The sequence below is a fragment of the Pygocentrus nattereri genome, chromosome 21, assembly GCF_015220715.1.
Source record: "Pygocentrus nattereri isolate fPygNat1 chromosome 21, fPygNat1.pri, whole genome shotgun sequence".
NCBI lineage: Eukaryota > Metazoa > Chordata > Actinopteri > Characiformes > Serrasalmidae > Pygocentrus > Pygocentrus nattereri.
The window spans coordinates 32,674,547-32,686,570 of record NC_051231.1 but is presented as its reverse complement, the minus strand read 5'-3'; the positions used below and the strand labels follow the sequence as shown (position 1 = coordinate 32,686,570).

The following is a 12,024-nucleotide window of genomic DNA, read 5'->3' as shown; positions in this document are numbered from 1 at the left end:
GAAGTATCCTTGCTCTGATAGAGCAGATGTTTCTGGTATGAGTGAACAACTGACCGTTTGCAAAATGCACACCTCTCAGCCAATCAGAATCGTCTGGAAGTGTTCTTTCCTCTGAACTTCAGATCAAACCTTCGGTGAGAACGGCAGCAGCAGAAAACTGACTCTTTGGTGACCACCTGGGAGAACATAACAATGACCTAGAACACTTTAGAGAACACCTGGGTTACAATAGCAACGGCCTACCTTAGCAGGGACCTGGGACATCATAGCATCGTCTGGCACCACCTTAGCAACAACCTGGGATACCATAGCAACAGCATAGTAACACCTAATTGACCACCTGGGATGCTATAGCAATAGCCTAGCCACACTTTAGCAACCACCTGGGATAACATAGCAATGGCCTAGCAACACTTTAGCAACAACCTAGGATAACATAGCAATGGCCTAGCAACACTTTAGCAACCACCTGGGATAACATAGCAATGGCCTAGCAACACTTTAGCAACCACCTGGGATAACATAGCAATGGCCTAGCAACACTTTAGCAACCACCTGGGATAACATAGCAATGGCCTAGCAACACTTTAGCAACCACGTGGGATAACATAGCAATGGCCTATCAACACTTTAGCAACCACCTGGGATAACATAGCAATGGCCTAGCAACACTTTAGCAACCACCTGGGATAACATAGCAATGGCCTAGCAACACTTTAGCAACCACCTGGGATAACATAGCAATGGCCTAGCAACACTTTAGCAACCACCTGGGATAACATAGCAATGGCCTAGCAACACTTTAGCAACCACCTGGGATAACATAGCAATGGCCTAGCAACACTTTAGCAACCACCTGGGATAACATAGCAATGGCCTAGCAACACTTTTGCAACCACCTGAAAATTCACAGCAACGGTATTGTCGAGCAAACTTAGTCATTCACAAACTTTCCTCTTGCATTTGTGTTTTGTCAGCCCGCTGTATGTCTGCACTGAACATTTGAAAGCCAGTTTATTTGGAATGAAAAACGTTTTCGGAGGTACTCTGTGTGCTTCTCAATATTTCCTTGTGCTACTGAACTTTTGTAGTCTGAACAAACGAGCACAAGCGTTAGGCAGCCTGAGCTGAAGGTTTCACGGATGTCGCAACACTAACTAAAGGAGGCTGGACTTTTTCTAGAATTTTGCAAACGGTCAGTTGTTTTAGATTCACTGTTACTATACTGGTAATACCGAATGTACCCTGTGTTTAGATCCTTATGTCGGGCCTTTGCTTTTTTCAGTTTGTGACTACAGACGTACGTGTATTTGTGAGCACGTACTGCTGCTGCTTTAAGCCAGTTTCCTCCCTTTCAGTAATGCGCACCGGGCTACTTTAGTGCTAACGGCTCTTCTTAGCGAGGGATGTTTAGGGCTGCCAAACACGAGTGAGTTTGTTTGTGATTTCATTCGTTTTTTAGTTTGAATCTTTTTAGTTCATTTGTTACTTCAGTCGTTTGTGAGTGAAAGCGTTTCTTAGTGTATTAGTTTCATTTGTTAGCTTATTATTTAGTTTGTTCAGTTTGTGGTCAGCTAGTTAGTTTCGTAGATACCTTAGATTCTTAGGTACAGTCTTTTAGCTTTAAGTGTATTAGTTAATTTATCTACTTTATTAGTGTCAGCAAGGTTTTTATTTAGTTTGTTTGTGAGTTTGTTATTGTGACAGCTCATTATTTATTTGTTCACAGGTAGTTTGAGTTAGTTTCTTAGTTAGTTGATTAGTTTGTTAGATCTGTGAGTTGCTTCACATCTGAATACTAGGTTTAGCGTTCAGGACTAACTGGTCCCCAGCTTTCTTTCTTTGCTAGCCGCCTTAGCATTCTTGGGTGAACTATTCTTTTAAAGCCCAAACGGCTGAGTTAGCGGTGGCTTGCGTGCTCAGTCTGAGTGCTTCTGTAGGCAGGATGTGTCGACTGAACCCTAACAGACTGTACTGTCGTCTGCTGTATGGTGGATTGGTCCCATATGGATTGTTGCACACTTGTTCCTTCACCCCCTCGCTCCCTCGACCCCTTGCTCTCTCTTCCCTGGGCTGAAGTGGCCGCTGCATGCCGGCGCTCTTACAGGCTTTCTGGAGCCAAACTCAGTGACATCGTCCTCTTGATGATGATGATGATGACGATGATGGTGTGAGACGAAGAAGCAGCATCCTGCATTAACTGCCTCTGGACCTGATTTGAACGTCTTCTCCTTTTCGTCTCTTTACGCCTGTTTTTTTTCCTGATGTTCCACAGAATTCTAACTTTCTTTTCACCTCTCCTTCCTCTCTTCTCCTCTCTTGTTGGCTTGTGCGTGATTTCTCCTCCCTCTTCTGCTCCTGGCCCTCCTCCCTGCTCTCCTCCTCTTCCTCGTGTCCTGCAGCCTTGCTCCTAGGTAAGTTTGAACCCAGCAGGTTTCTCCTCCTCTTTCCCTCCTCTCCTCTCTCTCTCCATCTGCAGGATGCTCTTTCATACCTGTAACTCACCCGAGGATCATACCACACTCATTTGCGTCTCAAGTGGTTGGTCATGGCTCCACACTGTGGGTTTGCTGTTGTCTTGTCTCGTTTCATTCTCGCTCTAATGGGGCTGGGCGATATGACCAATAATGGGATTTTGATTTGTCAGTGTCATTCCTAATGCTCAGTTTCATAATAGTGAACTGGAATAGTGCTCGAGTAATTAAGTAAAACTCATTTAGTAAAACAATATATATCTATATATAACAGTATAAACGAGCCACGGCAGAAAATACAGGATTATTTTTGTTGTGATTTATCTCTCTTTTCGAGAGATTTCCCTCAAACTCACATCCTTTTTTCACTCTCTACAATCAACACTAATTCCACTCGGCCGTTAGTGAAGAGGTCAGCAACCCGAATGTTAAGAAGAGCCATTGTGTCCTTCCAGCAAACATCAGATCACCTTGGGAGCCACAATGTTTTATGTCCATTTTACCATCTTGGTTGTAAATGTCTAAAAGTACTAGTGTAGGCTAAAAAATATAATATAAATCAAAACACAGACTCACTTTGCTGTGCTTTAAGTTTTAGCTCGGCTATAACTGCTTTTCTCGCATCTCCAGCAGGAAACTTTTCCTCAAAGTAGAACAGCTTCTTGTAAAACGGCTGTCAGCGTTCAACTTTTTGCGAGGCTGAAGTCGCTTCTCATTCACCATTTAATTTCCCATTCCACCTTAAATGGAGCCTGAAGTGTCAGAATGTAACTGTTGCACCATTTAAAGTGGAACTGGAAAATCTGAACAAGAAGCAGACGAACAAGATGTGGCTTCACGGTTTCTTGCTGCAGATTAAATGTATCAGGAAACCAGCTGGAGTGATTATAAACACAAATACATCCATTCGTCTCCAGATGATGAATTTTCATCTTAAATCTCTCTCTTTACCTTTTCATAGCTATTAGCTGGGCGAGATTGTTGTCTGTGTTGCTATGGTGACCCGCAGTCTATGCTGATCTCCAGTCTCCAATCTTTACTGTTAAACTGTGTTGAAGGATCAGCAAAGCTTTAACTGTAAAGGAGGATTATTTTATTATCACCTACTAACCTAACTCAGCTGTGGAGCCACAGCAGGGCAGTAAAAGAGCCGCATGCGGTTTCAGCTGCACATCTTGCCGATCCGTGCGCTAGTATGTGTCGCTGTGAGTTGCGAGACTTATTCCCCCTCTCTGTCTACACAGCACATATCCAGTAATGCTTTAACAATATTCACAAATATGTGATTTTGATAATCATTATTGTTTTATCGCCCAGGCCCTGCCTAAAGACTCATCCTGAATTTAACTCTGACGGTCAGGCTCTTCCTGAACTGCTCTGTTCTTGTTCTGGCATCTATCTGGCCGCCCATAGAACTACAGGCTTGTTGTGGACAAATTATTCAGTAACTACTATGAATTATGCATCAACAGCTGTGACACTAATGTATGTATGTAGTCACAAAGGTGAGTAATTCCTTATTAATTCCTTATTACTTTAATTTCTATTGGCACTCTGAGCAGTGAGACTGGTTAATGTTCTGCAGATTTTAAAAAAGAAAACAGAACCAGAGTTGAGTTCAGTTGGAAAGGTAAAGCAGAAAAACTGGAGAACTCCAGTTTAGTGTTCCGCCAAGACGTATGAATTTTAGTAACGTTATATGGAAATTTGTTCGGTATTCTGGAGCAAATCAGTGACTGAAGCAGGTACAGCTGTCACGACTAAATGCGTAAACAATTTACACATTCAATTTTAATGGAACATATTTCTTTGCAATCTCCATAATAATAATGCATATTTTAAATTCTCTTTATGTTCTTGCACACAGTGTGAAGCAGAGCCTTATGGATGACACGTATTTATATGAATGTTTTTGCCACACACTACAACCCCATTTCCAAAAAAGTTGTGATGCTGTACAAAATGTAATAAAACCAAAATGTGGACACAGTGTCCATGATTTTAAAAAAGAGGACACTTTTCCATCTCACCTCCGTCCATTTTAAATGAGCTCGGGCCCAGAGAAGGTGGCAGCGTTTCTGGATCCTGTTTATATTTGGGTTCTTCTTTGTGTTTTAGAGTTTAACAGCGTTTGTGGATGCAGTGATGAACTGTGTTCACAGACAGTGGTTTTCAGAAGTGTTTCTGAGCCCATGCAGTGATTTCCACTACAGAATCATGTCTGTTTTTAATGCAGCGCTGCCTGAGGGCCCAAAGATCACGGCCAGCAGATACTGGTGTTCAGCCTCGTCCCTCACAGACAGAGATTTCTCCAGATTCTCTGAGTCTTTAATGATGTTCTGCACCGTAGACGATGAAAAGCAGAAGCTCTTTGCTGTTTTATGTTGAGAGACGTTCTTCTTGAACTGTTGCTCTATTTGATGGTCCAGTCTTTCACAGAGTGGTGACCCCTCCTCACCTTTACTTCTGAAAGACTCCGCCTCTCTGAGATGCTCTTTATACGCAATCATGTTACTAACCTTGTTGCCAATTAACCACCAGGTGTTTTTTTTAGCATTACACTACTTTACCAGCCTTTTGTTCCCCTGTCCCAACTTTTTTGGAAGGCGCATCAAATGAAATTTTTCAAAAATTTGATTTGTTGTCTTTGTACTATTTTCAATGAAATATAGGAACCAGCACATCATTGTATTTTGGTTTTATTTACATTTTGCACAGCGTCCCAACTTTTCTGGAAACTCTACCTGCTCAAACATTCTTCAGATCACTTGATTGCTCAAATGCAGTTTAGCCCATAGTGACAGCCCACATTTCATCAGATGTTGCGATGTCCTGTTTCTATAAACTCACGCAGCTAAATGTGAGTGTGAGAGGTAATCTGCTCATGTTTTAGAACCAAAATCACCTGAAGTTTCTAATGAAACTCACTGAGCAATCAAATGGGACCAAACGTGACTGAATGGCTGCTGTGAGATGGTTCTCGACATCACCTGTGGGTGTGGATTTCAGCAGAAATGGCCCACACACAGCCTTAAAGACGTTTGGTTACTGAACCAGCAGAGACAATATAACAGTTAGAGCCTGTGGGGATAAATGATTCAGGATGAGTCACTTTTCTGTCTCAAACACTAACCAGGAGCACGGGTCGGTATAATTTAGCAATAACCAATTCAGTTCAGTGAGTACATTACTGGTGCTTGGTAACCTGTCCGGTTATTTGGTTGTGAACTGTAGCAAATTCTGAAAGGAGTGAAGGAACTATCCACCTGTTCATGATCATAAATAGCATGTTTTTGATTTTTACAGGCAAGGCAAAGACCAAAACAAGAAAGGTCCCAATATCAAGCTTGGCCAGCAGGGGGACAAAAAGAGCACCAACATCTTGCAGGACCCTCGCAAGGACAACCCCATGGACAACCCCAAGGTATGTATGTGTGCCTTAAATGCATTGTGTCTATATCTAAGTCTATATCCAAGGCCAAGGGGACACATTGAAAATGCTTGCGTGACATTAAAATTGAGTGATGTCTAACATAAACAAGTTAGAAATATAACACAGGCACCCGTGTGACCTGTGTGAGAACCTTCTGGGTGTGACCTCGTGTTCTGAGCACCCGTGATTCACAGCCTTCAGGCCAACACTCCCATCCTGCACTGTCACTGAAACAAGACTCAGCACAACAGTGCAAGTACTTAGGGAGGAGTGAATGAAATATATATGTCTCATTAGGTGTGTTTGCAAGTGTTTTCGACGCCTTTACAAGCACTTGAGTAGTCAGATAATGAGGGAACTCCAGGTCTACATGAGTCAGACAGTAACCAGATTTCTGCTTTACAACCAACCAATAAACTCACAGAAGAAGACGTGACGTAAACGCCAAACTCAAACTTCATGCCACATTTTTTTAAAACGTTGAAACGTTCAATGTGAACGAACATCATCTAGAAGATGAAGAATATTTAAACCCTTTATTTCGTGTTCGGTTTCACTGCCGCGCCGCTGTTTTGCTGCCATCTTATGACAACCACTGTCTGGTCTGTGTCTGAGCTTTATGGTGTTGTGGATGCAGTTGCACGTTGTTTGCCATATGGCAAAAAAAGACCAAATACTCCACTTTAAAATAAGTTTCTATTTTTTATTTTTAACATTTCCATTATTTAAGCAATTATAAATAACAAAAACAATTTTAGCATGTTTACCTTATATTTCATGCAATAGAGGGTTAATTACTAAATTAATCTTTTTTCCTCTTTTTGTGGCTATGAAGTTACTGGCTGAGTCCGAACTACCTCTAGCACCCACTAGAGGGTGCTTCACAGTCCACGGGTGGTCCAAAGCCCACAGGATGAAAACAGTACACATGCACAAACTATGTCCTGTGAATAACTTTGCGGCGTCCGCAGGACATAGTTTGTGTTCCCCAAGAACAAATTTAACCTACTTACCATGAAAACAAGGGTTTAGGTTCCCCAAGGCTCCACAGTTTGGAGGTTTTATCTGGTCCTACATGCTGATGACCTGCTGAGATTATTTAGAGAGAACGAGGGAGGAGTTGGAGAAGGCTGCTCTGCAGTGTGTGCCCGTGTGTGGGTGTGAATGTGCGGCTTAGTGCCTGAGGTTTGTGTTTAAACTCTCTCCGCTTTTCTCTTTCTCTCCCTCTCTCCTTCTCTCAGATGGAGGAATTGATGAGCGTGCTGGAGAAGACGAGGCAGGAGCTTGAAGCCACTAAACAGCGTCTGTCCTCCACCCAGCAGTCGCTTGCTGAGCGGGACAGTCACCTGACCAACCTCAGGCAGGAGAGACGCAAACAGCTGGAGGAGATTCTGGAGATGAAGTGAGAGTTGCTTCTTTTCATGCTTCCTCATACTGATCACTCTCATAATCACTCTCTCCTCCATCTCTCCTCACTGGCACGGTCAGGAGCAGTTTGAAGAGCTTGCCTACGTTTACTAGGCCATCGTTAATCGAAGCTGGTTTCTTCAGATAGAAACTGCCAGGAGAATGTTGTTCAGCGGGATTAGGCTTTTCATGTCGTTTTCCTGAAACCGGTCACGGATCACAGAGCCGTATTCGAGCCTGTCGTAAATTTCAGGCCATGCTTTCCTAAACGTTCAACGATGGTTTACCGGATATGACTCACTCTCAACAAAGTTCACAGTTTTTAGTGCCGTAAATTGAACCTCATTTTGAAGGCTGCAGCGTATGTTATGACAAGAATTTCCTGTAGACTGGGATTTTTGCCCCTGCTGGTCGACCCGTATGACCGTACGCTTCGATACACCTGCAAATTCAGCTACTTCCTTCACACTGTGGCCTCATTTCTTTTTCCCAATCATTAATCTCTGCTTTGTGACCCATTTTCCACACACTGCACACAACATTCACTGCACTGTACCACCTTTTCTCAATCTATGAATCCCATTGCACACCCGATCATCCTCGTGCAGCGCCATCTGCAGGAGCCTTAAACTAATTGTTTTGTCCAGGAAGCTTATATTAAATGGTTTTAACAAACATCAACGTTCCATACTTAAAGTGAGCTGACGAACATTTTTCCGAGGGTTTGGAGGCCCCAAATGTTACTGATGGCCGATATGCTTGCATCACTTCTGCTACTCAAGATGGGGTCTTAAGAGCATTTGTGTGTTTCTTATGCTTTTTTTCTAACTTTATTGTCTTTGTAACTCTGCTCTACAACAGGCAACAGGCTCTACTGGCTGCTATCAGTGAAAAAGATGCCAACATTGCTCTGTTGGAACTGTCTTCCTCTAACAAGAAGAAGACACAGGAGGAAGTGATGTCCCTGAAACGCGAGAAGGACCGATTGATGCAGCAGCTCAAGCAGCAGGTGAATACAGCAGCTAGAAACACATGCACTGCATTTGCCCAACACTGACGGTTACATCATTTCTGTAATTCAAGTATGTGAGTTAAGCTTAAGCCCAGGCTGGGCCTAGTGCTCATGGTCTTACTCATGACTTTGTTTGCTATCTGTAATTCTTAAAGGTTCTTCATGAGATCAGATAGTTGATAACTGATGCACATGCAGTAACATAAGTAAACATTTAGTTTGACCGCTGTCATCCTCACAGACGCAGAGCAGGATGAAACTAATAACAGACAACTATGAAGATGACCACTACCACCCTCATGCCCCTCCTCACCATATGCAACCCCAGCCACCTCACATCCAACCACAACCTCAGCCCCAGCCTCTGTACCCACACGCCCCTCTCCCTCAACAACAGCCCCCTTACCCTCATGCCCCTCACGCCCCTCACGCCCAACACCCCCAACACCCTCAACACCCCCAACACCCTCAACCCCCTCCACAGCACTCACACCCCCAGCAAGCACCTCAGCCTCAGTACCCCCAGCACCCACAACACCCACAACACCCACAGCACCCACAACACCCTCAACACCCTCAACATCCCCAACCACTGGGCCCCCACCAGCACCCGCCCAGGCCCCAGCAGCCCCATCCACAACACCCGCACGGTGGTCCCCCGCCCCAGCAACACCCTCCACACCCTCAGCACCCTCAACATCCTCAGCACCCACAGCACCCACATGGACCTCCTCCACCCCAGCAAAGCCCTCACCCCCACCACCCCCCTCACGCTGGCCCTCATGGACCTCACCCACGACACCCACCACCACACCACCGTGGTCCCGCCCGTGGACCGCTCCACCCTGGACACAGGCCATCTCCAGACCCGGTGGGTTCAACAACTTTTGTATTTTCTGTTAAACCTCTTGGTGGCATTTCTTGTGCAAGTCTAACCACAAGCCAGTCTAACCACTTCGCTACGTGTCTCCATCTAATCTACCTGTAAACAATGATGGGCGCAGGGACGGCTACGGTAAACGGAAAAAACTGTGCACGTACACATTCAACTTGATTTCCCTCACTCAAAAACATTTAAGTAACGTTTAAGAGACTTATTTTCACATTTCTTCTGCGTGTTGGATTAGAATTTTATTCACGTGAGATAAAGACGATCCAAGTTTAGAGCACAACGTTCAAACACTGGCTGACAATCTGTTTTTCCAGAGTAAAAGGACGAACACATCACCGCCTTTTTAAATCCTTACACTAGCTTCCAGTCTGTTCCAGAATACACTGTAAGGTTCTTTTACTGCTCTGTAAAAGTCTTAAATATGATGGTTCTGCACCTTTATTTCATATGCTGCAGCGAAATGAGCCGAGCAGACCTCTCAGATCATTAGGAACTGGTCATTTAGTCCAGTCGAAGGTGCAGACTAAACATGGAAAAGCAGCGTTTAGATACAGACCCAGTGGACAGAGCGCATTAGAAGAGCCCCGACACTGAACACTTTAAATCCAGGCTCAAAACTTTCCTATTTGAGCAGCTTTTTAACCCTGTTAGCGTTTCTAGCTCTTTTCCTGTGTAACGGCACTTTTTTTAATCCTAATTTAACTTTTAATTTTTTATTTGATTTTGAATTATTCTAATTTAACGTCTAATCTGGTGTGTAACTTCATGCTTTTTCTCTCTAAAATATCATTTTTAATCATGTTTTTACGTTTTTAAGCGACTGAATTCTCTCATTTGTAAAGCTCTGTGAATGACAGCAGTGTATGAAAGGTGCTCTGTGAATAAACTTGCTCTGCCTTTTATGAAGATGCATCATCGGGTGAGCAAAGACTCCGCTGTCACGTTAGACCTGCTGCTTAGTGACTGGTTTTAGTGGCTACTGCGCTAAATGCATATAAATTTCCGGTCAGTGTGGCCGTCCCTCCAACTGTTGAGGAAGTCCCTGTTGTCCTGCTTCTGTGATTTATTGATGGAGAATTGTTCGATTTAGGTCTTTAATCTTTAGATTAACGGTTCTGGAGCTGAAGCTCTTAATCTGCTCATTAACAAGCCCTTCCTTCCTGCTAGAGCAGGAAAACACTGAAACTCCAGCAGCAGGATTAAGACTCTGCGCTTTATCTGCCTGCATTTTGCTCCTGATTGTATAATAAATGCCCTCTAATTTGCTAATCTGAGTGTTCATCTCCTCTGACTTGCCTTGCTTCCTGCCGACCACCTGGCCCTGCTTAACAATCGTAGGACGATGAGGAGGGCATTTGGGCGTAACAGTTTCCAAACCAAAGCTATGATGATCTATGGGGTGAGATACGTTTTCTTTCTCTTCTCATGATTTTGCTGTGTGACCAGGCCTTCCGCTAACAATGCTAACGCTGCTAATAAACAGTGACAGCTGTTTGGGATCCGTTAGCAACAGCATCCTGTAAGTTATTCTCGATAGCAGAAACTTAGTAGCTTTATTACCTGTTAAATACCAAGATCAGGCGTAACATTCTGACCACCTCCTCGTTTCTACGCTCACTGTCCACTTTATCAGCTCCACTTACTGTATAGCTGCACTCTGTAGTTCTACAGTTACAGACTGTAGTCCATCTGTCCATCAATTCTTTTCAAAAAGTAGCTAAAAATAAGCCACTTCTTTTCAAAAAGTAGCTACAAAGAAGCCAATTGTTTTCAAAAAGTAGCTAAAAAGTAGCCACTGCTTTTCAAAAAGTAACTAAAAGTAGCTACTACTTTTCAAAAAGTAGCTAAAAAGTAGCCATTGCTTTTCAAAAAGTAGCTAAAAGTAGTCACTACTTTTAAAAGTAGCTACAAAGTAGCCAATTCTTTTCAAAAAGTAGTTAAAAATAGCCACTTCTTTTCAAAAAGTAGCTACAAAGTAGCCAATTGTTTTCTAAAAGTAGCTAAAAAGTAGCCACTGCTTTTCAAAAAGTAGCTAAAAAGTAGCCACTACTTTTAAAAGTAGCTACAAAGTAGCCACTACTTTTAAAAGTAGCTACAAAGTAGCCACTACTTTTCAAAAAAGTAGCTAAAAAATAGCCACTTCTTTTAAAAAAATAGCTAAAAAGTAGCCATTTCTTTTTTAAAAAGTAGCTGAAAAGTAGCCATTACTCTTTCTGGAAAAGTACCTCAATTGTAGCTAGCTACAACTTTTGGGAAAATAGCTACAAATTAGCTAACTACTAATATTTCAGTAGCTATCCCAAACCTGGAAGTGTGTCCCACCATTCTATATTAAAACGTGACTTTAGCTCCTGAACCAGTCGCAGAGCTAGAGTGGCTAAATCTGTGGAGAAACAAACTCTGATTGGATCATTTTCCAGTTTGAGAATTTAACCCTTTTGTTTTTCAGCCAAAACTTAACAATGAACCAAGAGTTTTACTGCAATAATTAATTAAGAAGTAGCTGAAAATTACAGACATTATTTCACAGAAATAACCCGAGGGTTCCCCGCTGGAGAACTCGAGAGCTTTTGAGATTTGACACGTGCTGTAACGTCAGGAAACCTGTAGTGAGGAACTGCCGACGTCAGCTTCTCCGTCTCATTCTTGCTCTCTCTTCTGGTCTCAGATGACTCACTCACAGTTGGAGGTGCATAGCCATGTCATGCAGATGAAACTACACATTTTCCATTTGGCCAGACTCTCCCACCAGACCCACACTTTACAAGGGGGGCTTGATACTGAGGAGGAGGAGCAGGAGGGGTGT

General features: G+C 43.1%; 1 protein-coding gene across 5 annotated transcripts in view; it reads left to right on the top strand.

Moving 5' to 3' along the window:
• Positions 1-12,024, top strand: part of erc2 (ELKS/RAB6-interacting/CAST family member 2) — a 130,303-nt gene extending 118,279 nt beyond the window's left edge. For all 5 annotated transcript variants that reach the window (XM_037532492.1, XM_037532493.1, XM_037532489.1 and 2 more), the window contains 7 exons: positions 2,403-2,414; positions 5,781-5,898; positions 7,149-7,309; positions 8,176-8,323; positions 8,568-9,197; positions 10,557-10,617; positions 11,887-12,024. In XM_037532492.1, the coding sequence (XP_037388389.1) occupies positions 2,403-2,414; positions 5,781-5,898; positions 7,149-7,309; positions 8,176-8,323; positions 8,568-9,197; positions 10,557-10,583 (1,096 nt within the window). In that variant the 3' untranslated portion in view covers positions 10,584-10,617; positions 11,887-12,024. The remainder of the gene's footprint in view (positions 1-2,402; positions 2,415-5,780; positions 5,899-7,148; positions 7,310-8,175; positions 8,324-8,567; positions 9,198-10,556; positions 10,618-11,886) is intronic.